A 24,792-nucleotide genomic window follows, 5' to 3' on the forward strand; every position below is an offset into this window, starting at 1 on the left:
TGATATCCAAAAAGAGTCCTAGAATGAAACCACAGCAGATATAAAGGGCCTACTGTACTCCTATTTTTTGATACTCAAAAATGATACTTTTAAAAAAAAGCTTTCCAAAATTTTATTTTATCATTTAAAAAAAAAAAAAAAAGAGCAAGTTTTTAAGAAGCAGCAGTAGTTAGTCCCTTTGCATTAAAGAGTGGGTAAGTTACTATTTCCAAGGCTGAACTTTGCAATCCAGAGGATGGAGGGAGAGAGGAAGGAAGGAAGGCAGGCAGGCACAGGCAGAAGATGGAGAGCTGTTTACATGGAAGTCATGTCATTGAGAGCGTGGTCCAGCTCCTCGCTGATGGCTTTGTACTTGAGTTTCTGAGCATACAACTCATCTGAGAGTTTCGCCAAGGGAAGGTCAGGAAGGATGATGATAAGGATGGAGTGACGCAAAGTGATGGAAAGGAAACCACAACAGTGAAGGAGGAGAAAGGTGCGCAGGAGGTGGAGATGGTGGCCAGGCAGGAGAAGGTGAGAGTGAGATGAAAAAGAGAAACAAAAGGTACAAAGAAATCAAACAGATTCAGAAGGAAGTCAAACAACAAAGCATCAGGAGGTGGGCAGAAATGAAAGTCTATTATGGACACTAACCACACTATGGAGTTTATCACACAAAGGAGATCAGAGTTTATCCCATGAATATCCCCCCAAAATTGTGCAATTACACTCCAGAAGCTGTATCCACATTGCAGACATAATCCAGTTTGACACCACTTTAACTGCTACCGCTCAATGCTATGAAATTCTGGGAACTTTATTTAGCCTTCCATGTCAGAGAGCTCTGGTGTCATAACAAACTACAGTTCCCAGGATTCCACAACACTGAGCTATGGAAGTGTGTCAAACTGGCTTATTTCTACAGTGTGGACACAGTCGTTGATACGAGACTGTTATTAATTTTATTACACCACAATTACAACACTTGAACTAAGTGGCCAGATTTCATCAAACAAGCCCAAGGAAAGACCAGTTGGAGAGATTTTGCTGATGCATCTTTTACGCTTCTCCAAACAATGCCAGTATCTGAATAGGGCTAGCGATTGGCATCAGTGCAGAACGGATGTTTCAGAGTCCAGGTAAGCAAGTATCACATATAAGCACACACACACACACACACCCCTTTCTTATGGAGTCCACTTAGGTCCAGGCATCAGCCTTTTGACCTTAGCAAGGAAGGCGAAGAGGGAAAAGGGTTTTCATACCTTCTAGATCGTCAATGCTCTTCTCCAGCTTGGTTACTGACCTCTCTGCAAACTCAGCGCGGGTCTCAGCCTGGGGTCAAAAACACACAAGCATTGTTAACACAAGAGACACAAACACACACAGACAGGTAAGAGGTGGAGAAACATCTGCAATGCTACACAGAAACGGTGTGGGTGGGTTGGCACACAGGGATGTCTCCAAAACGTCAAGGTAAATACTACCCAAAGCTGCCGCCTTCAAGAATGATGTCTTGGGTGTGATTCACCCAGAGCCCCAAGGCTTCATTCCTACCAATGAAGTCATTCATGCTGCTTTCTGCAGAAGGCAGAAGAGGATAAAGCAGGAATGGAGAAATGGCAGCACATGGGATGAAATGCAGACCTCATTTTGCACCCTGCAAAGCTCCTCGGAGAAACCTGAACCCTCCCAGAAAACTAGTTTTTGGCTAAAAATTGCTCAACCTCCCAACCCAAACTGCCACAAAATGTGATGCTTTGGGTACACCTTGCTCCCAACCACCAGCAAACTCTCCCCAAAACACGAGGTTCAACGGTATTTGGGTCAGTTGCCAGAACCGGAAGTGGTATGATATCACTTCTTCTAATACCAGAGGGCAATTGTGCAGATTTTTGAGGTGGAAAATGCCTGCTCTGCAATAGTCCTGGGATGGAGGGAAAGGAGATTCTGGGAAGTGGATGAATGGAAAGGACTAGAAGCACGAAGGTGTAAAGAAGGAGGAGGAGAAAGAAGATGTATTTGGGTCAGGAGACCCATCTTCATATCTTTTCTGAACACTATCTTCATCATGAGAAGCTTACCCCAGCCAAGCTCTAAATGCAACCTCAATTTCATATTGCAATTTTCTCTCCCTTTTATTGCACAGTTCTGGGACTAAGGACTCAGTCTGCCTAAGCCAAGAGAGCTTGCTGGGCCTTGCACAAAATTGTGACTTGTTACAACGTGTTCAGCGAGGCAGACGTTCTTTACAATTGCACTCTTTGGAAAACTGGAGAGATGCAGGGTTTTTAGGCTGAAGCAGAAGAGCTACTATTATTATTTTATTTGACGTTTTCTATTTACCTCCTTCAGTTTGTCAGTAAGGACTTTGATTTCCTCTTCATATTTGTCTTCCTTTTGGGAGTACTGTGGGACAAAGAAACCAACAGCAGGCATGAATCTCTGGGCAATTTTTATAAAAGTGACACTCTAGTGTTCTTGGAATTATGTTAAAGGCCAGAGCTGGAGAAAGCTTTTGGACTTCAGCTCTCAGCAGCCCCACACCTGGTATTCTTGTCATCATATATTAAAAGCCAGAGCTTGGAAAATATTTTGGACTGTCAATTCACAGAATCTCACACCATCATGTCCACTAGCCTTAGTAGTTAGGGGATTCTGGATGTTGTAGTCCCCAAAGGTAACTCTTCCTGGAATCCCCATGGCCCTAGTACCCTTGCTGGCTGAAGCTGCACCCCAGAAAAGTTCAAGTCCACTAACAAAAGATGCATGGGGAAAATCTAGCAAGTTCACAAAGAACGCCAGATGTAATTGGCCATATTTCCCCAAAGGTGTCCAGACAGACATCTTTGTTGGAGAGTTTTAACCATACAGGTTGAACGTCCCTTATCTGGAACTCCAAAATTCAAAATATTCCAAAAATCAAAGCTTTTCCCCCCAGTTCAGTTCTGTATACCGCTACTGGTTCTTAAACAGAGCTTGGAAAAGTTAACTCTTTTTTGATGACAATTTCCAGAATCTCTCTGCATCTCTGCAGCATTATCAGCAGCGAAGATTGGTTTGGGAACTCTGGGATTTATCATCCTAGATGGCTGGGGGAGGGGGGGGAGGTATGCTGGGATTTGGAAAAGTAACTTTTCCAAACTTTGGCCTGAAATATCTGGATTATGAAAAAGCCTCTGCCCAATATTTTAGTTGGCAACAGCCCCACAAAGCACATAGCTAAGGGGACCCAGAATAAAGCCACATTCACATATCTATACTGTATTTCTTATTCACTGCAGCTGCATCTGCACTGCAGAAATAATGTACTTTGACACTGCTTTAACGGCCATGGCTCAATGCTATGGAATCGTGGGATTTGTAGTTTTGTGAGATATTTAGCCTCCTCTGTTGCTGTGCCACAACAAAATATGAATCCCAGGTTTCCATGGCATGGAGCCATGGCAGTTAAAGCGGTGTCAAACTGCATTAATTCTGCAGTGCAGATTCAGCCTGTGCTAAAAAAGATCATTTTCAGAGATAATGGTTGGAAAGGTGATTCAGAAGCACTGGAAGTAATTAGTAATTAAGTTACTTTCTGGGGACGTGGGTCCTTTCCAATAGAAGTAAGAGGACTTACTCCCAAATAAATACTCTTCAGATGGGGTTGCAAAACCCATCGTGTTGCGTTCACACCATACCTTCTCCGCCTGAGCTTCCAGCGACCTCAGATTGTTGGTCACAGTTTTCAATTCCTCTTCAAGTTCAGCACATTTGCTATTATTTTGGAACGGAGGCAGGAAAAGAGGGCAGGAGGAAGATCAGTCAAGCATAAAAAGAGAGGAGTAAAAAAAAAAAACAAGGGAGGGAGAAAAGATAGGGGAAAAAAATGAAAACTGAATTTCAGAGCTAAAAGGGAGGGCCTCAAAAGCAGCTGAACCGGCCCAGGAATTGAAAAGGCCAAACGAATGCAAGGGTTAAAACCGGGTTCAAATTTTAACCCAACCTTTTGTATTCCAAAAAGTGTGTTTGCTGTGCTTTTAAAACACCCCAAACTTCTCCAGTCTTGAGGAAGAGTCCTCTATGGATGGTGCCCAAAATGAACACAAAGTTCTCCCATTCCCAGCATGGAAAAAGACTGGAGACTTTGGACTGAAACACACTGTAGAAATAATCCAGTTTGAGACCACTTTAACTGCCCTGGATCAATGCTAGGAAATGTTGGGAACTGTAGTTTGGTGAGACATTAAGTTTTCTCTGTCAAAGAGTTCTGGTGCCACAATAAACTACAATTCCCTGGATTCCATAGCATTGAGCCAGGGCAGTCAAAGCGGTCTCAAACTGGATTATCTCTGCAGTGTGTTTTGGCCCTATACGTCAACCTTTTTGGACTTGATTTCAGAGCCACTGACACAAAACCTTTCTACCATTCCCAGGTTGTTCAGCTTCTTTTGGGGACTCAACCAGCTGCAAAAAAGGTTAAAAACACAGACACACAGACATTCACCCTGGAGACTAAGAAAGGCACTCAAGCCAAATGCAGAAGGAAAAAAGGGGGAAAAGTAGAATGCAAGGAGAACACAGCTGCTATGGCTAACAGGCGTCTAACTAGCTGGTTAGAAAAGCCGGGAGATTTGGGTGGCAGCTAAGATTCAACTGTTTGGTTCACAGACAGAGAATGTAGACTTGCTCCAGTACCTTCTCCTCTGCAGCCATTAATGCTTTCAGCGTTTGATCCATTATCCTTAGCTGTTCCTCCAGCTGTCGGACTTGGCTATTAGTGGGACACATGAAAATGCACAAAAGCCATTCACAAAAATCGGTGAGCAAAGTCCAAAAGCATGCAAGTGACCCCCCAAAAATACCAAACAGGAAGACCCCCAAAAGGAATCAGGCGGCAACCACCGTAAGCACACAAGACACACACACGCACAGGCAGATGTATACGCACAACCACACACAAATACATCTCCCCTGATCCACTGGCTTATCCAGTGGACCGCAGTTGCCACAGTAAAAATTAATAACAAAGGAAGCCGCCCCAACAGCCAAGCTTCACCGACGGATGGATGCAACAGGCTCGCCGCGAGGAAAGCAGGAACGGCGAAAGCCCCAGCATGGCGGGACGACCATGGGCCGCTTACCTTTCTGAAAGTTCAGCCCGTTCCTCAGCGCGCTCCAGGTCGCTCTCAATGATCACCAGCTTACGAGCCACCTGTGCGGCGGAAGGAAAGAAGAGTCAAGTTGCAAGAAAGAAGAAATGCACTCAGTGGCAAGAAGGACATCCTGGTAGGTAAGTATTGCTACCTAGAAGGTGGAACAGATGACTGCAAAAAGGAACAGATCATTCTTTGGCTGCATCTACTCTGCAGAATTAATGCAGTTTGGTGCAGCTTTAACTGCCATGGCTTAATGCTAAGGAATACTGGGATCTGTGATTTTGTTTTGGCACCAGAGGTCTCTGAGAGAGAAGACTGAATCTGTCACAAAAACGGTGACTTCCAGTATTAAGCCAAAGCATTCTCACGGAGAGATCTCTGGATCCAAAATTTAGCCAAACCAGACCCGCAGAGATCTATGGATCCAGAATTCAGCCAAAGCATTACCATGGAGAGATCTATGGATCTAGAAGTGATCCAAAGCAGATCCATGGAGAGATCTATGGATGTACAATGGTTGGGGTTAACCCAACAAGTTCATAGCAAGCTGGGGACACATCAGGTCAACTGAACCCTTCCCATATGGACTTACATGCCCTCCCTGGAACCAAATCAGACCCAAGGGACAAGCCTCCTCTGAAGTGCTGAAATACCCACCTCTTCATACTTGCGGTCGGCGTCCTCAGCGATGTGCTTGGCCTCTTTGAGTTGGATCTCCTGGATTTCCATCTTCTCCTCATCCTTCAGGGCTCTGCTCTCAATGACCTTCATACCTCTGAGGAAGACAGAGAGGAAACCATTTAAGGGTTGGACATTTGTACCAGGGCCAAAGAAGAAGCAGGGGGAAGGGGTCTTACACAAAGACCCTCAGTCCATTCAACCCAGTATTGCTGGCAACACCATTTTTCCAAAGGAAAATCTGGCTGGAGAGTGGTAGAGTGGACTAGTGTCTCTTTGCAGCCAAATCAGGGGCTCTGTTACTAACCTATATCCTTCCCCATCTTTATATACACACAGACACTCTCAGATTTATTTGCTGAATTGGTCAACAAACAGAACTAAAAGATAAAATGAGCAAAACATTTTGGAGTCTGACGTCTTCAGCTGCTAGCGATGAAACAGAGCTGCATCCAAGGTGGATGTTTAAAATCCACAGTTTTCCACATCCTTTAGTGGGCATCCTTCAGTGGACAGTGGTATTAATCCTCTAAGTTGAGGCCATGTTGATATCCACAAAAATATGAGTTTGTCGCCCTGGCGCAATTAAGCCAATGTCCACATAGAAGGAAGGAAAAAGCCAAAGATTTATTTGCTTCTTTTTTCTCTAACCTTCCCTTAACTCCAGGCAGCATCCCTGATGTTGACACAAGATTTACAAGGCAAACATGGTGTCCAGGTTTTCAGTCCAGAAAGTCTGCCTTTGGCCCAAAATGGCTGAAGGAGATGGCACCAGAAAAGTATCAAACTGAGACACTTTCCAAGAGGTTGTGAGGTTCTTAACTGACAATGCCTGGTTGCTCCCTGCACATACACACTCATACATATACACTAGGTCCTTGTTATTTGTTCGGGTTTGGTATTTGCCAGACCCTCCATCTCCTCCCATTCAAGCCGGCAAAAATTTAAGGTTTTCAGAGGCTTTGTGGCATGTCCTGACACTCTTGAAATTACAGTCAGCCCTCCACATTTGCAGGTCTGACTTTTGCAGATTTAATTATTCACAGATTTGATTAATACGTTCTCTCTAGGAATCTCTAGTTCCTCCAGTGTTATTCTATGGGGAACATGTGCAAGAAGTCAGGCTGGAGGACCTAGAGATTCCTAGAAAAAACACTTCTCTAGGCATTTGTAGGTCCTCCAGTTGACCAGTTCTATGGTCAACTTCTGGCCCATGTTGCATATCGAGTTGCACCGGAGGAGCCACAGATTCCTAGAGAAGCATTCTTACAAGTTAAAAAATAGTGGATTTTTTTTAATTTGTGGTTTTCCCACTTTCATGGGGGTTTTGTCCCCCTAACTCTAGTGAATGAGGAGGGTCAACTGTAGGTTGGTGGGTTCATGTAACAGGGCTTTCTCTGTAGCAGCGCCTCAAATGTGGAACTCCCTGCCTAAGGAAGGTAGGATGACCCAACATTTTTGGGTAGTGGTTCAACTGTGAAGAAAACACTTGGATCTGATCTCCACCTTTCGCTCTCATCTGCGGCCTTCTCGGCTTCCTCCAGTTTCTGCAAGGCGGTGGCCAGACGCTCCTGGGCCCGATCCAACTCTTCCTCTACCAGCTGGATACGCCTGTTCAAGGAAGCTACATCGCTCTCAGCCTGCGCAAAGAGGGAAGGAAGAGGCAAATGCATTGGTCTTCGAGGGAGGCAACAGACATTAGCGGACAATACAGACCATGTGTGCACATTGGGTCTGTGGATTATAAGACTGAAGAGGAGTCAAACCAAGAAAGAAGAAGAGAAGGGAGAAGACATAGATACAGGCTGAACATCCCTTATTCAAAATGCTTGGGACCAGAAGCATTCGGAGCTGGGATTTATTTTTCTCTGGATTTTGGAATACAAGTACAGTCATCCCTCTGTTTGTGCGGACTTCAAATCTGCGTCCGATTATGTGCGAGGGGCAAACAGAGGGACATAAAATAGGGGTGCGCGCCACCGTTCATGCCAATGGGACTTTAATATTGGTAGATTTTTGGTTTTGCATTGCATGAAAACGGATGGATGACTGTAGCGTAATATGTGTACTGTATTTGCAAAGCTGGGTAGAGAAGCAGCTGGAAAGAGACCCAAAGACCTATAAAATGAAAAAATCCACACCTCCCACCATTTCACAGATCCTTACATTTCTCTCTGGCCTCGCAAACACAGTATGCACTTTTGTATTCCAAAATCTAAAACATTCCAAAACTGAAGCCTCAAGGCATCATGCTAGTGCTCAAAAAGTTTAGGATTTTGGAGCATCTCACATATCTGGACAAAAGCAGTGGTTCCCAAACTTTGGTCCCCCATGTGTTTTGGATTTCAATCCCCAAAAGCTCCAGTCAGCTTGGCCAACAGTCAGGAATCCTGGGAGGTGAAGTCCAAAACACCTGGAGGATTAAAGTTTGGAAACTACTGGGATAAAGGATGCTCAGCTTGTATTCATTTTTAATAAAATCTGCCAAAGTTGATGGTACCTGAAAGAGTAGCAGAAGGTGGCCACGTGGAATTGGCTCTTGACCCCAATGCAATTTCCAGCCCTTGCTTTAAATACATAAAAAACACTTTGGCGGGTTACAGACCGCCAAAAAATACGTATGGAATACGTATTAGGGTTAGGAAGGGGCGGTGCTTCCGCATCCCCCTAACCCTAGTACGTATTCCATACGTACAACATGGCGGCGCCCCTTCCACATGGGGGCTGCCATGTTTACGTATCGGACGCATAGCGTCCAGACGTGTCGCTGCGCCTATGATGTCGCGAATGCGCCAGCGGCGCCTCACGACGTCACAGAGGTGCCGCAAGAAGGAGCTCCATTTTGGAGCTCCTTTTTTGCTCCGCGCGGGAGCCGCGCGGTGTGGCTGCTGCAGCTCCCGCACGGAGCAAACGGTGGCAGCGGCAGACCGCCTGTCTATAAACCGCCTTTGTCTTTTTTTAAAAAACAGAAGTTACATGTCCATCTTTCAAGGTTACTTTCGGCACGAGTTTGGAATAGATGGCCCTTGGGACCCCTTCTAACTCTATGGTTCTATAGACAGTAGATCCATTAACCAGATGTCGCTAACGGATGAGAATCTCAAAAGCAGATGCGTAGGTTGGCTAACTTTCCCCCCATAAACCTTTACATATCTGGAAAAATGTTTCTCAACTCTCTTTCTCTCTTGATGCAACCACAAATGCATTCACTTAGCAGAGAGTGTAATTTTACCTTACAAATACACTAAGGATGTTCTGAACAACCTTTCCCATGACTACACTGTGTGTGTTACGAAACTCAGAAAGCCCTTTTCATTCAGCAGCAAAGTTATGGCATTGTGCCATTGTTGTGCTCTTCCCTCTTACGACGGCACATCACAACTGTCCCTTTTATCACTTTCCAGAAGAATTGCTCTCTCGGAAAATAAACAATATTGAAATATTGCTCTCTTGGAAAAGAACAAATCAATAACCTTGTGGCTACATAGGCTGGATTGGTGTGTGTGTGCGTCTATTCTAGGAAATGTTGTCCAAAAAAGGAATTGTTGTTGATGATATTTACATTATTGATTTGGTGGTTCACAAAATTGGTTATTCCATGGTTCTGCACCCCACTCATATGGGAGCTAGAAAATGCCACTGATTTTAAACTATGTGTTTTAAATTAGGATATTTTATGCTGGATGAGTTTAATGTGCCTTGGGATTTATGTGTTTTAATTGTGTTTAAATTATTTTATGTGTTTTAATCCATATTGCACCCGATCTTGAGCCTTGGGGAGAGGAGAGTAAGAAAATAATAATAATGTGGTGATAATTATAATAATGATGATAATGATAGAGAATAACAATAATGGACAATAATAATAAAAGATATAGCTGTGTTAGTCTGTAGAATCAGTCTGTAAAGAGATCTTGTTGCACCTTTGAGACTCACTGAAAGAAATTGGCAGCATGAGATTTCATAGACTTGTCTACTTCCTCAGATGCATTTGGTTATTATTATTATTATTATTATTATTATTAAAAGATATAGCCATATTAGTCTGTAGAATCAAAGAGAGCATGTTGCACCTTTAAGACTAACTGGAAAGAAAGAAGCATGAGCTTTCATAGACTTTAAGGCTATTTCCCAAATGCATCGGAGGAAGTAAACTGAAGCCTAGGAAATCTCATGCTGCCAACTGCTTTCTTTCTTTAAGTCTCAAAGGTGCTACAAGATCTCTCTAGATGATGATGATGTTTACAATAGTAACAGTGGTGATTCGCAAAATTGGTTATTCCATGGTAACACTGAAATGCCGGCACACCCGTGTCAGGATGCTTCTGCGCATGTGTGCCGGGAGCTGCAAATTAGGTCAGTTGACTCAAAAATGCAGACTGTGTTCCGCCGTCATCCATGCCCCCTCCCTGCCCTCTTTTATTCAGATGCCAAGGTGGAGGCAAACGGGACGATCCGGTTAAAGATACCATCACGGGCGGAAGCACAACCCAAGACCTATTTATTCGGAGGCAGCTCCCACCGCAGCCAATGGAGCCTGGCAAGGGCATTCAGGACTGAAGCCGAAGCCACATTCTCACATCCTTTTTGCAACCCCAGCTTTTTAATTTAGTTTTTAGAAAAGCTACACCACTGATGGATTGACTGAATTTACCGTATATGCTCAACTATAAGTTGAACTCATGTATAAGTCGAGGGCAGGTTTCAGGGCCAAAATTATGGATTTTGATATGACCCGTGAATAAGTCAAGGGTAAAACTTAGGGGCATGTAATGAAGGATATAAAGGATGAAGCAAAGGAAAACAATGCCAAAGAATGTAGAAAATTCTAGCGGATATAACTATTTGCCCTCATAAGGCTGAATGGATTAGAAAGTAGAGGGGGGTCAGTGGTTTCAGGGCAGATCAAACTCTTGCCTTTCACCTGAGGGTGGTTTTATATATATACACAATCAGTCTTCTGTTTTCGCGGGGGATCTGTTCCGGACCCCTTCACGAAAACGGGAGACTCGCCATATTCAAGCCCCATAGTTCGCCCCCTGTGAATATTCAAGACGGCAGATCTCAAGTCCTCAAGAATGGAAGGGTGACTGTATATATAAGATTTATATATATTATATAATATGTAATATAATTATATGTAATTATATATAATTATATGTATCTATATGATTTAAAATACAGTACTTACAATGACCCATGGGTAAATTGACTTAGGTTTTCTTGGGTCAATTTTTAAATCTAAATTTCTAGACATATGCATGAGTATAGAAAGTATATCCTGCCTTTCTCCTGACATGGGATTCAAGGCACTATTACTCAGCCTTTCAGGAGCTGGAGGACTGCGGGTCCCATCATTCTTTCCCCCTGGGTTATGCTGGCTAAGGCTGATGGGAACTGCAGTCTGACATCATAGGAAGGGGTGCTCCATTCCCACCTGGCATTAAAATGCATGGATTTTCATTTGAAGGATCATCATAGCTCAAGCATCAGGGGGAGAGATACTGGTTACAAAAGTTAACTGAAGCAAAATAAAAAAATCTAACTCATGTTACAAGTTTGAATCCAAAAAGATATTATAGACTCAGTAGCACCTTTAAGGTTTACCTAGCATAATTTCTAGCATAAGCTTTCATCAGACTGTATCCAGCAAAGTTTCTGGTAGAAATCGCTTCTCCCCAGTTAGGCTGCATTCCCACTGCAGAAATAATCCAGTTTGACACCGCTTTAGCTGCCACAGCTCAGTGCTACAGAGTCTTGGGTTTTGTAGTTTGCCGTGGCACCAGAGCTTTCTGATAAAGCTAAATATCACACCAAACTACAAGTCCCAGAATTCCATAGCACTGAGCCATGGTTGTTAAAGCAGTGCCAAACTGGATTATTTCTGCAGTGCAGACGGTGATCCTCAATCCCTTGATGTCTTTTTCAGCTAAAACAGGCCAACCCAGCTATGCTTTCAAATCAGTCCACTAACAAATTCTCTCGCAAATCTTGGATGGTTTTCCAGGAAGATCAAGCTCAAATTCAGGGGATCAGAAGTTTCCATCGCTTCATTCCAGTTCCTCTCCAGTTTTCCAAACAAGACAACATAGACTTTATTTTTAAAAAGTCACAGTATTTGCAGCTTCGGAGAGGGCAAAGTTGGCCAAGGACCCTGTCCTCAAGCGAGGAAAAACCGATCGGTTAATGATTATATCCAAACCGATCCGGCTGGGTGAGATTAAAGGTCAATTTCCAACTTCCTGTTCTCAGAGGAGAAACTACTGCCCTACAAGGCACACACACTTTTTTTTATTTTCTTTCTCTCATATATATATATATATATATATATATATATATATTCATAGTAAAGCAAGCTTCTCCTTATATGGTCAAAAAGCAATGCCACCAAATGACATTCTGGAGGGTTTAAGTGATCTCTCGCTTTCTGTTTGCTGTTCACAGCATAGTTTCACTCAGACCGGAGAACTCAAATTAATGATTTCTAACCCTTGACCTCTCCATCTGAAGGAAAAGTCCAGCCATCCTCCTCTTGCTCACACATTATCCGCTCATTTGGCTTTTGTTTCCTTAAAGGCACATTCTGATCAGCTTCCTCTATTTTCACAAGACGCTGCTGCACCCATTTCTTGCAGCCAAACTACTACTACTATTTTCACCCGTTCCAAAGTCCCCGCACCTGCCCTGAATTTCCAAGCCTTTGGGTTTTACTTGCAAGTTAAAAAGCTTTTTGCTGTTTGTCTAAAATAGAGCCAGGTGGGCAGTTTTTGTAGCCCTTGGTTACTTGCAACCTTCCTGGACTGCTTCGAGATTTGGCCCGAAAGGTGCATTTCCTTTGGCTGCAGACCTTTTAAAGAAGTTTGTAGGCTCTCTTTGCACTCCCAGATTCCCAAATTTTAGTCCTCCAGGTGTTTTGGACTTCAGCTCCCGAAAGCCCCAGCCAACTTGGCCAACAATCAGGAATACTGGGAACTACAGTCCCAAACATCTGGAGGACCAAAGTTTGGGAACCACTGGTTCAACACTAGCATCTGCCTAAACCAAAAGCACATTTCTGTGACCACTTCCAATAACCCCCAATTTGGAATAATATTTCTGGCAATCGGTGGGAACCTCACATCAGAAAACTGCCCCCCAAATGTATTACGAGGTGCATTTAAATGTAGAAATAATGCAGTTTGACACCACTTTAACTGCCGTGGCTCCATCCTACAGAAATCCTGGGATTTGTAGTTTGATGAGGCACCGGCTTTCTTCGGCAGAGAAGGCTAAAAACCTTGTAAAACTAAAATCCCAGGTTCTCATACAATGGAGCTGCAGCACTTAAAGTGGTGCCAAACTGCATTATTTCTACAGTGTAGATGCACCGATGAGCCAGTGTGTTGCATTGGTTTGAGTGTTGGACTATGGAGACCAGGGTTCAATTCCTAGCTTGGCCATGCAAACCCGCTGGGTGAAAATGGGCAAGTCACACTCTCTCAGCCTCAGGGGAAAGCAACGGCAAACTTCCTCTGAACGAATCTTGCCAAGAAAACCCCAGGATAGGTTTGCCTTAGGGTTGCCGCAAGCTGGAAATGACACGAAGACGCAGAACATCAACAACAAGATGCACCCAAAGTTGGCACCCCAGTCTAAGGCCTAAAAGTTTTAATGGTTTTAATTACATTTATTATAGTTATTGTTATGTTGTAATTATTATGTTGATTTAGTTTAAGGAGGGAGATGATAGTGGACTTTATTTTATTGTATTGTAAGGATTTTATTGATGTAAGGCACTTCGACCTTGTTGGAGAGGTGGGATAGAAATAAATGTTGTTGTTGTTGTTGTTGTTGTTATTATTAAAAGGATCCTATCCACACCTCTTTCATCCTTTGGTTCCAGAGGTACTTAGTGTGGCTGAGGAAAGAAAAAACGGGCTGTACTCCCAGAATTGCCAAACCAGCAGGGCAGATGGTTTGTCAATGTGCTCAGCTCAAACCAAAACTTGAGAAAGTTCTTTCCTTGGACTAGGATTCCCAGAATCCTCAAGTTATAGTCCAATGTTAGACCTCTCCCAAGTACTGTATAAAGTGCTGCATCACCCCAGACTACTGTTCTCCACTTGCTCTCTTTGCAGACACAAAAAGGGCAGGTCTGGCGCAGGTGTTGTCTTCATAGGATGCAAATTTGCAAATTGTCTTTGTCAGCCAGATGGCAAACAGGAAAAACAGACAAACCCTCCATGGTTCTGCATCCCACCCTGTTTCTCAGACCCAGAAACAAATATTCTTATTTGCAGAGCCAAAAAAAAAAAAAAAAGAGCTCATACAGACAGGCCAAAATAAAGCTGCTTCGGGTCACTTTGGAGGTATTCTGTTCAAATGATGCATTCATCCTAAGGACTGGAGTGCAGCTTTGGCGCAGCTTCTGGCCTCTTAAGATACGTGTGTCATTTTATCAGCATACCTCCAAAGTGACCTGAAGCAGCTTTATTTTGGCCTGTTTGTACGGGCCCAAAGCCATCCAAACTGCATCCACACTGCAGAAATAATCCAGCTTGGTACCACTTTAAGTGCCATGGCTCAATGCTTCTGAATTCTTGGAACTGTGGTTTGTTGTGGCTTCAGAGCTCTCTTGACAGAGAAGGCTGTCAAAGCTACAATTCCCAAAATGCCACAGCATTGATGGAAAAGTGGTGTCAACCTGGATTATTTATGCAGTGCACATGAATGGCATAAAGAGGAGAGAATTATTAACTGCCAACCTTTGAAATACCTAATGTTTTTGCAGAAGTACAAAAATATATTGAGGAATAACCGTACAAGGTATAAAAGGGAACCAACAAAGTCCAACTATCTCAGAATATTAATATTTTTGTTTCTGAAGTGGAGGAGGAGAATAGAAAAGTAAGAACCCTCAACTGGGACCACTCCATGCTGCAACATTTTGTTGCACCGCTTGCTTGTTCTCATTCATGTGGTTCACCCAGAGAATGGATATGAAGATTGTATGCAAAAATGACAGGATGGAAACAAAGCAGAATCTGTGTTTTGTTTGTTTGACCGAATATATATACAGTAACAGAACAAAAACAAAACAAAACAAAACCTGGAAAGCATGTATTCACAGGGAAATAAAGAAAGGAAATAAAGTTCCACGTTCTGTGCAATGGTTCCAAACTTTTTATTTTTTAAAAAGACTTCAGGCTTTTAAGAAATAAAAGGCTTCTGGACCACTGCACAGAATATGGGACATGGGCTGCACCTGCACTGCAGAAATAATTCCAGTTTGACACCAGTTTAACTGCCATTGCTCAATGCTATGGAATCTTGGGATGCGTTTATGGAGAAAGCTAAATGGCTCATAAAAGTACAGGTCCCAGAATTCCTTGAGAAAAAGGATAGATAGATATGCTGGAAAGCCACACTCCAGAGTAAAGCAATATAGGCTGAGTCTCCCTTATCTGAAATGCTTGGGACCAGAAATGTTTGGGATTTTTATTTTGGATTATGGGAAACAAGTCTAAATGCAAAATTCACTTATGTTTCATATGCATCTTATAAGCACAGGATGAAGATAAGTTTGTCTACAACGAACCATCCGGAAGTAAAGGTGTCACTATCTCAGCCACAATTTTGGAGTACTGTATTTTGGATTTCCAGATAAGGGAGACTCAACCTGTATCACCAAACACAATATCCAATATTTAAAAATTGGAGGAATACAAGTAGGCCCTTGGCATCCACTGGAGTTTGGTTCCAGGACTAAAATCCGTGGATGCTCAAATCTGATTAAATCCAATGACATAGTTAAAATGACGTGCCTTATATAAAATGGCAAAAATCAAGGTTTGCTTTTTGGAATATATATATATATTTGGAACATTTTAAAGCTGCAGATGCTCAAATCCACAGATAAAGGATCGGTGGATGCTGAGGGGTGACTGTATTTTAATAAAAGAAGGAAAGGGTCAGGAAAAGCTATATGAAATGATTGCTTTTTCAGAAATCACTTCAAAAACTTAACCTCCATATTCTGGTGGAGTCTTCCATGAAATGATTCTAGCAGAGGAGGAATAGAAAAGCGAAGTAGCTCTTTTCATGTCCTACTCACACATTCCAGGTGATAAGAAGTGGGATGTTGGAGTAGGTCAGCGATAAGCAACCTGTTGCTCCATCAGAAAGCACTGGACTGCCATTTCATACAGTAAGGCTGATGGGAACTGCAGTCTAACAACATCTGGAGGGCTCCAAGTCCCCCCTTCCTGGACTCGATGTAGCCTTGCTTTGACTCAGAAGATTCAACATGAAATTATAAGGGACTTTTAGGAGGATATCTAGCATAGCGGTCGGACTTTCACACTAGGAGTTGAAAGGTTCTAGTCCGCACTGAGACACAAAACGGGCTGCATCCGCGCTGAAGAAATAATCCAGTTTGACACAACTTTTAACTGCCATGGCTCAACGCTAGGGAATTCTGGGAATGGTCATTTGTTGGGAACGGTAATTTGTTATGAATTCTGGGAATGGTAGATTGCTCCGCTACCATGGTGTCAAACTGGATTATTTAGGATGCTGCCCTGGTGATCTCAAGCAGGACTCACGCAACTGACCCCCTCAACCTGCCCTACCTCACAGGGTTGTTGTGAGGATAAAGTAGCGGGAAAGAGGAGGAGAGTCAGACATGCCACCTTGAACTCCCTGGAGTTGGATTTAAATACATATTTAATTAATAGACAAATCAATGAGGAAGCAATGAGGAAATATTTTGGGGCATGGCAAGGGAGGATCTGTCTCTCTGCAATTAGCATTGGACAAAAGGAGCAAGGGATGGCAATGGGCGCAAAACAGGAAGTGCTGCATTAATAAAGCCCTGTGGAATTCACTGCCACTGGATGTTTGGATACCTGTGAGCACAAATACACTTTTATAAATGAGACACAACCCTCAGTAGTTTCCCAACAACTGCTTTAGTGCTGACAGTTGCAGGTAGAGCCTCCCTTGCAGGGGCAGCATACCTGCCACTCCCAGGTATCTAAGACAAACATAAAGGGATTGGGGTCACGACAACAATGTCTAGCCCTAGAATTGGTCATTCCTGAAGAATTAAATGTCGGTGAAAATACTGACTTAGTATAATCTGTCTAGTGGTTCCCAAACATTGGTCCTCCAAATGTTTTGGACTGAATTTCTCAGAAATCATAGAATCATTGAGTTGGAAGAGACCGCAAGGGCCATCCAGTCCAACCCCCTGCCATGCAGGAAATCCAAATCAAAGCATCCCCAGCAGATGGCCATCTAGCCTCTGCTTAAAGACCTCCAAGGAGGGAGACTCCACTACACTCCGAGGAAGGAGTGTGTTCCACTGTCGAACAGCCCTTACTGTCAGGAAGTTCTTCCTAATGTTGAGGTGGAATCTCTTTTCCTGCAGCTTGCATCCATTGTTCCGGGTCCTGTTCTCTGGAGCAGCAGAAAACAAGCTTGCTCCCTCCTCAATATGACATCCTTTCACATATTTAAACAGGGCTATCATATCACCTCTTAACCTTCTCTTCTCCAGGCTAAACATCCCCAGCTCCCTCAGTCGTTCCTCATAGGGCAAGGTTTCCAGACCTTTTACCATTTTAGTTGCCCTCCTCTGGACACGCTCCAGTTTCTCAATGTCCTTTTTGAATTGTGGTGCCCAGAACTGGACACAATATTCCAGGTGGGGCCTGACCAGAGCAGAATAGAGTGGCACTATTACTTCCCTGGATCGAGACACTATACTTCTATTGATGCAGCCTAAAATCGCATTGGCCTTGTTAGCTGCCGCATCACACTGTTGACTCATGTTCAACTTGTGGTCTACTTGGACTCCCAGATCCCTTTCACATGTAGTTTCATTCAGCCAGGTGTCCCCCATCCTATATCTGTGCATTTCATTTTTCTGCCCTAAGTGCAGTACCTTACATTTCTCTGTGTTGAATTTCATTTTGTTAGCTTTGGCCCAGCTTTCTAGTCTATTCAGATCATTTTGAATGTTGATCCTGTCCTCTGGAGTATTAGCTATTCCTCCTAATTTGGTGTCATCTGCAAATCTGATAAGTATGTTCCCAATTCTGTCATCCAGGTCATTGATAAAGATGTTGAATAGCACTGGCCCCCGGGACAGAGCCCTGTGGGACCCCACTGGTCACTTCTCTCCAGGCTGAAAAAGAGCCATTGTTGAGCACCCTTTGGGTTCGGCTGGTCAACCAATTACAACTCCATGTAACAGTTACTTTGTCTAGCCCACATTTTACACGCTTATTTGCAAGAATGTCGTGGGAAACCTTGTCAAAGGCCTTACTGAAATCAAGATATACTATATCCATAGCATTCCCTTCATCTACCAAGCTGGTAATTTTATCAAAGAAAGAGATCAGATTTGTCTGGCATGACTTGTTTCTCTGAAACCCATGTTGACTTTTTGTGATTATGGCATTGCCTTCTAGATGTTCACAGACTCTTTGTTTAATGATCTGCTCCAGAATCTTTCCTGGGATTGATGTCAGACTAACTGGACGGTAATTGTTGGGATCCTCTTTTTTCCCCTTTTTGAAGATGGGGACAACGTTTGCCCTCCTCCAGTCTGCTGGGATCTCTCCTGTTTTCCAGGAGTTTTCAAATATGATTGCCAATGGCTCAGATATTACATTTGCCAGTTCTTTTAGTACCCTTGGATGTAGTTCATCTGGTCCTGGAGACTTAGATTCATTTAGATTAACAAGGTATTCCTCTACTATCTCTTTACTTACTCTGTGCTGAAATTCCCCTATTCTGTCCTCTGCTCCATTATCCTCAGGTTGAGCACCCTTTGCCTTTTCTGAGAAGACTGAGGCAAAGAAGGTGTTGAGGAATTCTGCCTTTTCTCTGTCTTCTGTTAGCATTTTGCCATCTTCTCCACACAGTGGCCCTACCGTTTCCTTCTTCTTCCTTTTGCTGTGGACATATCCAAAAAAGCCCTTTTTATTGTTTTTAACCTCTCTAGCAAGCCTGAATTCATTCTGTGCCTTGGCTTTTCTGACTTTACCCCTACACATGCCTGCTATTTCTTTGAATTCCTTTTTTGTGATTTCCCCTTTTTCCATTTCTTATACATGTTCCGTTTCAAACTCAGCTCAGTTGAAAGTTCCTTAGTCATCCATCCTGGTTTCTTGAGACATCTACCATTTTTCTTTCTCACTGGAACTGTTTGAGATTGTGCCTTCAGTATCTCTCTTTTGAGAAACCCTCCTCCGTCCTGAACTCCCTTCCCTTTTAGTATTTCTGACCACGGGATCACCCTCAATACTTCTCTAAGTTTACTGAAATCCGCTTTCCTAAAGTCTAGGATGCATGTCTGACTATGCCTGGCTTCTCCTTTCTATTATATAACAAACTCCAGGAGAACATGGTCACTTCCACCTAATGATCCCACCACTTGTACCCCATTAACCAAGTCATCCTTGTTGGTTAGGATCAGATCCAAAATAGCTGACCCCCTTGTTGCCTCTTCCACCTTTTGGACAATGAAATTGTCTTCCAGGCAAGTGAGGAATTTACTAGACCTTGAGGATTTTGCTGAGTTTGTCTTCCAGCAAATATCAGGCTAGTTGAAGTCACCCATCACTACTACATCTCTCTTTTCTGACTGTGTGGTCATCTGTTCTAGAAAGATATCATCCAATTCCTCAGTCTGACTTGGGGGTCTGTAGTAGACTCCTACCGTAACATCCTTGTTGTTTCCCTCCCCTTTAATTTTTATCCAGCTGGCTTCCATGATTGATGTCCTGGATCTCTTCACTGGTCTAAATATCTCTGACATATAGTGCTATTCCTCCTCCTTTCCTGTTTGGTCTGTTTCTCTTAAAAAGGTTATACCCCTCTATTTCCACATTCCAATCATGAGACTCATCCCACCAGGTTTCAGTGAGGCCTATTATATCATATTTGCTTTGCTGTACTAGGAGTTCAAGTTCATCTTGCTTATTTCCCATGCTCTGTGCATTCGTGTAGAGACATAGCAGACCACGGGTCCCATTTACTTGCTGCTTGTGCAACTTTTTTTGCCTCTCACTGTTGGGTCCTTGCACTTTTTTTCTTGTTTCCTCTATGTCTGTTTGACTATTTTCTCCAGCCCTTTCGCCTTCCTTAATATTGTCTCCCTTCCCCACGGAACTCAGTTTAAGCCCTCCTGATCAAGTTCTTGAGACTGTTGGCAAAAACATTTCTTCCAACTGGCATGAGATGCAACCCGTCTGTTGCAAGAAGTCCCTCCTCATGGAACCGCAGCCCATGATCAAAGAATCCAAATAGTTCTCGGCGGCACCATCTGCGAAGTCAGTTGTTCACATCTGCTATTTTCCTCTCCCTTCCTGGACCGTGCCCTTCAACTGGCAGAAGAGACGAGATGACAACCTGGGCATCCATTTCTTTCAGTTTCCTACCAAGAGCCTTGTAATCTCTTTTGATGTTCTGAAGGCTTCTTGCAGTATCATTGGTTCCCATGTGGACCAAAAGGAAGGGGTATTGGTCAGTAGGCTTGACCAGTCTTGTCAGCCTCTCTGTCACATCACGGATCTTTGCCCCTGGAAGACAACACAACTCTCGAGACATCTTATCAGGCCTACAAATCACTGCTTCTGTACCGCTCAGCAAGGAGTCCCCCACTACGACCACACGCCTCCTATGAGGTTTAGCAGCGGCTGTTCCCTTGGGTGGGACTCTCAGGCTTGCCTGCTCTGTCCCTGAAGTCTGTCCATGCTGCTCTTCTTCATCCTCCTTGATAAGGGAAATCCTAGCCTCTTTTGGCCAACGGTCAGGAATTCTGGGAGATGGAGTCCAAAAATATCTAGAGTACCCATGTCTGGGAACCACTGTGTTAGATTTATACCCTGAGTCAGTGTGGAAAGACCAGGGTTCAATTCCCAGCTTGGCCATGAATCCCATTGGGTGCCCTTGAGCAAGTCATACTCTCTCAGCCTGAAGGGAAGGCAATGGCAAACCTCCTCTGAACAAACCTTCCCAAGAAAACCCCAGTATAGAATCGTAGAGTTGGAAGAGACCACAAGAACCATCCAGTATACAGTCACCATAAGTTGAAGGCACACAACAACACCAAGATGTATACCCTACCCTCCTCATGGACTTAATGTGGTGCATTGAGCTCTCCTTCCCCATGCTTAAAACAACAACCCTGTAAGGCATGTCAGGCCGAGAAAGAAAAAGACAATGACAAGCCCAGTGAGTCTCTGCAAAGACTAGAACCTACAACTCCCAAGTTCCAGTCAAACATTTGACCATTACAGCATGCTTACTCTCAATAAACAATGGCACAGATGCATCAGGCTGCAACCGGAGGTCAGAAACAGACTGGCCTTGGTCTGAAAAAGCCAGTTAATCTCTATGGCCTGAAGAGATTATGGGGAAGGAGCAGACAGTGAAAGGACAACCCAAAGGACCCATGAGGTGAGAGAGCATCTGGCCAGACAGCAAAACAGCTAAAAGTTTGGGGTGCTTTGTTCAGGCTGAAAATTTGCCAAGAAAACCCCATGAGAGGGTCAGCTTTAGGCTCTCCACAAGTCAGAAACACCTCGAAACCACACAACAACAACAACAGCAACAACACCCAGCTGCCTAGGGAGGGGATTGTGGGCCTTGGAGTGCCCTCAAAGAAACTCCTCCAAACTCTCCTTCTGCCAGCATCCCAACCCACCTGCTCTCCAAGGAGGGACCTCTTTCTTTTCCAAGAGGAGACTCCAAACCCAGGAAAATCCCAAACCCAAAGCCTCCTTACCAACTTCCTCTCATTTTCCAAAGGCCTTCTGTGCAACAGGAAGAAATATAAAGGTATGTAGAGAGATCTTGTAATCCCCTGGGAGACTCCCTGAAAGAGAAATTGGCAACAGGAGCTTCCCTAGTCTCCTTCCAAATACACCCGAGGAAGTAGACTTAAGTCTAGCAAAGCTCCTGCTGCCAACTTCTTTCTTTCAAGGAGTCTCAAAGGTGCAACAAGATCTCTCTCTACAGACTGATCCCACAAACTAACATGGCTGTATCTTTGAAACATAAATGTACAGTACTTTGCTTTTTCCAAGCAGGCCTTGGGAGGCCATATATATACTCTGGAAGAGAAAAGAAGGACCCACTTTTGCAAAACCAGAAAAGCCAGCAAAGAAGGAAGGGAAGGCCATCTTTTCCAAGGGGAGCCCCTAAAGCCAAGAAAAACCACCCAAACCAAGCCCCCCTCAAAGCCTCTCCTTCCCCTAAGGCCCCTTTCCGTGCGCAAACATCACTCCATTTTTTGCTTTCCATTGGGAGGCCATTGGGAGAGAAGGCGCAAAGAAAGGACTCGGTTTTGCACAAGAGGACAGCAAGCAAGGAAGGGCAACATCTTTGGGGAGAAGGGGGGCATCAAAGCAGAGGGCCCTTGGGGCGGGAGGGGGGTCCCCATCCTGGGGCCTTTGTTGGCTACAGACTCAGGATCCAACGGAGAGAGGAGAGCCTTTTGTCCAAACCTGGGAGGATCCAGTGCGTAAAAGGCGCAAAGGAACCTCTCTCCAAGGGGATCCCTGCCTGCCTGCCTGCCTTTTGCGCAGGGGACCCCCCCGGACCCAAGCCCCCAAGCGCCCCCATCTTGGGTCAAGCCTCTCCTGGAGGGGTGCCCTCCTTGCCCTGCCCTTGCCCCCAGCCCAGCCCCGTTACCTGCTCGCGTAACGCCCGTTCCTCGTCCAGGTCCCGTTGCAGGCGACCGGCTCGTTCCTCAGCCGCATCGGCTTGCTCTTGGAGGCTGCGGATCTTGCGCCTCACAGCCTCCAAGGAGCTCAGCCCCGTCGCCATCGGCCTGGACCCCAAAGAAGGGATGGCTAGCAAGCCCAAGAGATGGAGGGCGAGATGGCCAAGGCTCTCCTCCAAAGGCGCGGCTTTTGCGCGCACAGCTTTGCTCACAAGAAGGAGGTGCTGCTGGGCTCCTCCTGCAAGCTCCCTTCCTTTCTTCTTTCCTTCCTCCTTTCTCTCCTTCCTCCCTGGCTCTAGAGGAGCTGCTAGCCCCCTAGCCAGCCTCCTAGCCCCCCTCTGCCTCCCTCCCCTGGACTGGAGGCTTTGCACAGCCTGCATCTGCACCTGGAGCAAAAATGCTCTTTTAAAGCAACTCCCTGGCTCTCCTGGGGTTTGGAGGGTCCAAACGGCACCAGAAGACCTCCCACTCCACTCCTCCCCACCCACCCCCCATCCTCATCCATGACCAACATGGACCAGGAAGACAACCAAACACCATTTTTTTTGCACTTGAACCCAGAGCTTTTAATGCAGCTGCTTGGCTCTCAGGGTTGTGGGATGCTGGGGTTTGGAGGGTCCAAACAGCAGCTGAAGAACCCTCCTCACACACATACCATCCCCATCCATGACCTCCAAATTGGACCAGAAAGACAAAACACTACATTTTGTAGGATGCTGGGGTTTGGAGTGTCTGCATATGGACTGGAGGAAAAGATGCACTTGCGCCCAGAGCTTTTTAAAAGCAGCTCCTTGGTTCTCAAGGGGGGGGGGGGCTGGGGTTTGGAGGGTCCAAACAGCAGTCTACAATGCAGATCCTGGATCTACAATGGACCAGAAGGTGCCAATTCTGGATCTACATGGACCAGAAAGATAAACACCACCAGCATCTCATAGCGTTCTCTGGAAAAATGCATGTTGACACCTGGCTCTCAAGGTTGTAGGATGCTGAGATATAGAGTGTCTACACCTCACTGGAGGATGAATGGAGTTCCACACTGCTTTAAAGGCTCACGGTTGTGGAATGCTGGGGTTTGTTGTGGTTGCATCTGCACTGGAGAAAGGACGATAGCACTTTAAAGCTCAAGTTTCAAAGCTCTGCAATTCTGAGGTTTGGAGTAGTTGCATCTGCACTAGAGGATGAATGCAGTTCCACAATGCTTTAGTGCTCACGGCTCAGAGATTCTGGGGTTTCTCGCGGTTGCATCTGCATTGGAAATTGTATGCGGTTCAACACCGCTTTAAAGCTCAAGGATTTGAGATTCTGGGGTGTGGAGTGACTGCATCTGCACTGGAGACTGAAAGCAGTTCAACATGGCTTTAAAACCCAAGGGTCTGGAATGCTGAGGTTTGCCACGGTTGCATCTGCACTGGAGATTGAAAACAGTTTGATACCACTCTAAAGGCTCAAAGGTCCCCCAGAGTCCATCATTCAAACCAGTCCACCACACTGGCCTCCAACTTCAAGCCAGCTCTGGTTTATGGCTTTTTCTTGGATAGGAGAGTTCAGAGGGGGTTTGCCACTGCTGTCCCCTGAGGCTGAGAGAGTGTGACTTGCCCAAACTCCATGGTGGCTTTCCATGTCCAAGTGGGGATCTGGACCCCTGCTTTCCAGAGTCCCAATCCCACACTCAAGACTACTTGTTGGACTACAGTTCCCCAAACCCCCCAGCCAGCTAGGCTTAGCCCATCCAAACAAGTACTAAGGAGAATATTGTGGGAGGAGGCCGCCATCTCGTGGCCAAAGTGGTGAACTACATCTCAAGGTGGGATCCTGCTTCTACTGGAAAAAGAAAATTACAATTCTCTTGATCAAATGGATGCAGCATCAATATTTGTTGGACTTTAAATGCACCTGTGACTAGTGAAGGGGGAAAACACCTCTTTTCCCTTGGAAAGGGAAACATGCTGCTCTCCAAGAGTGGTCTGATTGCAACTCCCAGCAGCCCTAGCCAACATGGCCATATAGTGAAGAGCGCTGGGAGCTGCAGCCTAATAACATTTATTCAAAGCATTCTGTATATCATCCGAGGGATCCAAGTGGGCGACTAGGAGATGATATCTAAATACTTTATCTAAGCAAATGTTGCTCAGTCTTCTCTCTGTATCCACGGGTCCAACCATCCACTGATTGAAAATATTAAAGTATATATAAATTCCAAAACTTTGGTTTTGCCATTTTATATAAAGGACACCATTTTACTACCCACATAAGACCTGAACACTCACGGATTTTGGT

General features: G+C 44.6%; 1 protein-coding gene across 10 annotated transcripts in view; it reads right to left on the reverse strand.

Moving 5' to 3' along the window:
* The window catches only part of LOC149307115 (tropomyosin alpha-1 chain), a 46,841-nt gene that overhangs the window by 11,188 nt on the left and 10,861 nt on the right, over nt 1–24,792 (reverse strand). For 5 of the 10 annotated variants that reach the window (XM_089538190.1, XM_089538193.1, XM_089538188.1 and 2 more), the window contains 6 exons: nt 7,305–7,438; nt 5,778–5,895; nt 5,106–5,176; nt 3,663–3,738; nt 2,326–2,388; nt 1,245–1,314 (listed from right to left, as the gene is read on the reverse strand). In XM_089538190.1, coding sequence (XP_089394316.1) covers nt 1,245–1,314; nt 2,326–2,388; nt 3,663–3,738; nt 5,106–5,176; nt 5,778–5,895; nt 7,305–7,438 — 532 coding nt within the window. Of the gene's footprint in view, nt 1–294; nt 378–1,244; nt 1,315–2,325; nt 2,389–3,662; nt 3,739–5,105; nt 5,177–5,777; nt 5,896–7,304; nt 7,439–24,792 lie in introns of those variants that run through there. The other 5 variants (XM_089538189.1, XM_089538194.1, XM_089538186.1 and 2 more) reach the window with 2 other exon arrangements.

The sequence above is a fragment of the Sceloporus occidentalis genome, unplaced genomic scaffold (assembly GCF_023333645.1).
Source record: "Sceloporus occidentalis isolate IW3139 unplaced genomic scaffold, rSceOcc1.0.p SCAF_9, whole genome shotgun sequence".
NCBI classification, from domain to species: domain Eukaryota; kingdom Metazoa; phylum Chordata; class Lepidosauria; order Squamata; family Phrynosomatidae; genus Sceloporus; species Sceloporus occidentalis.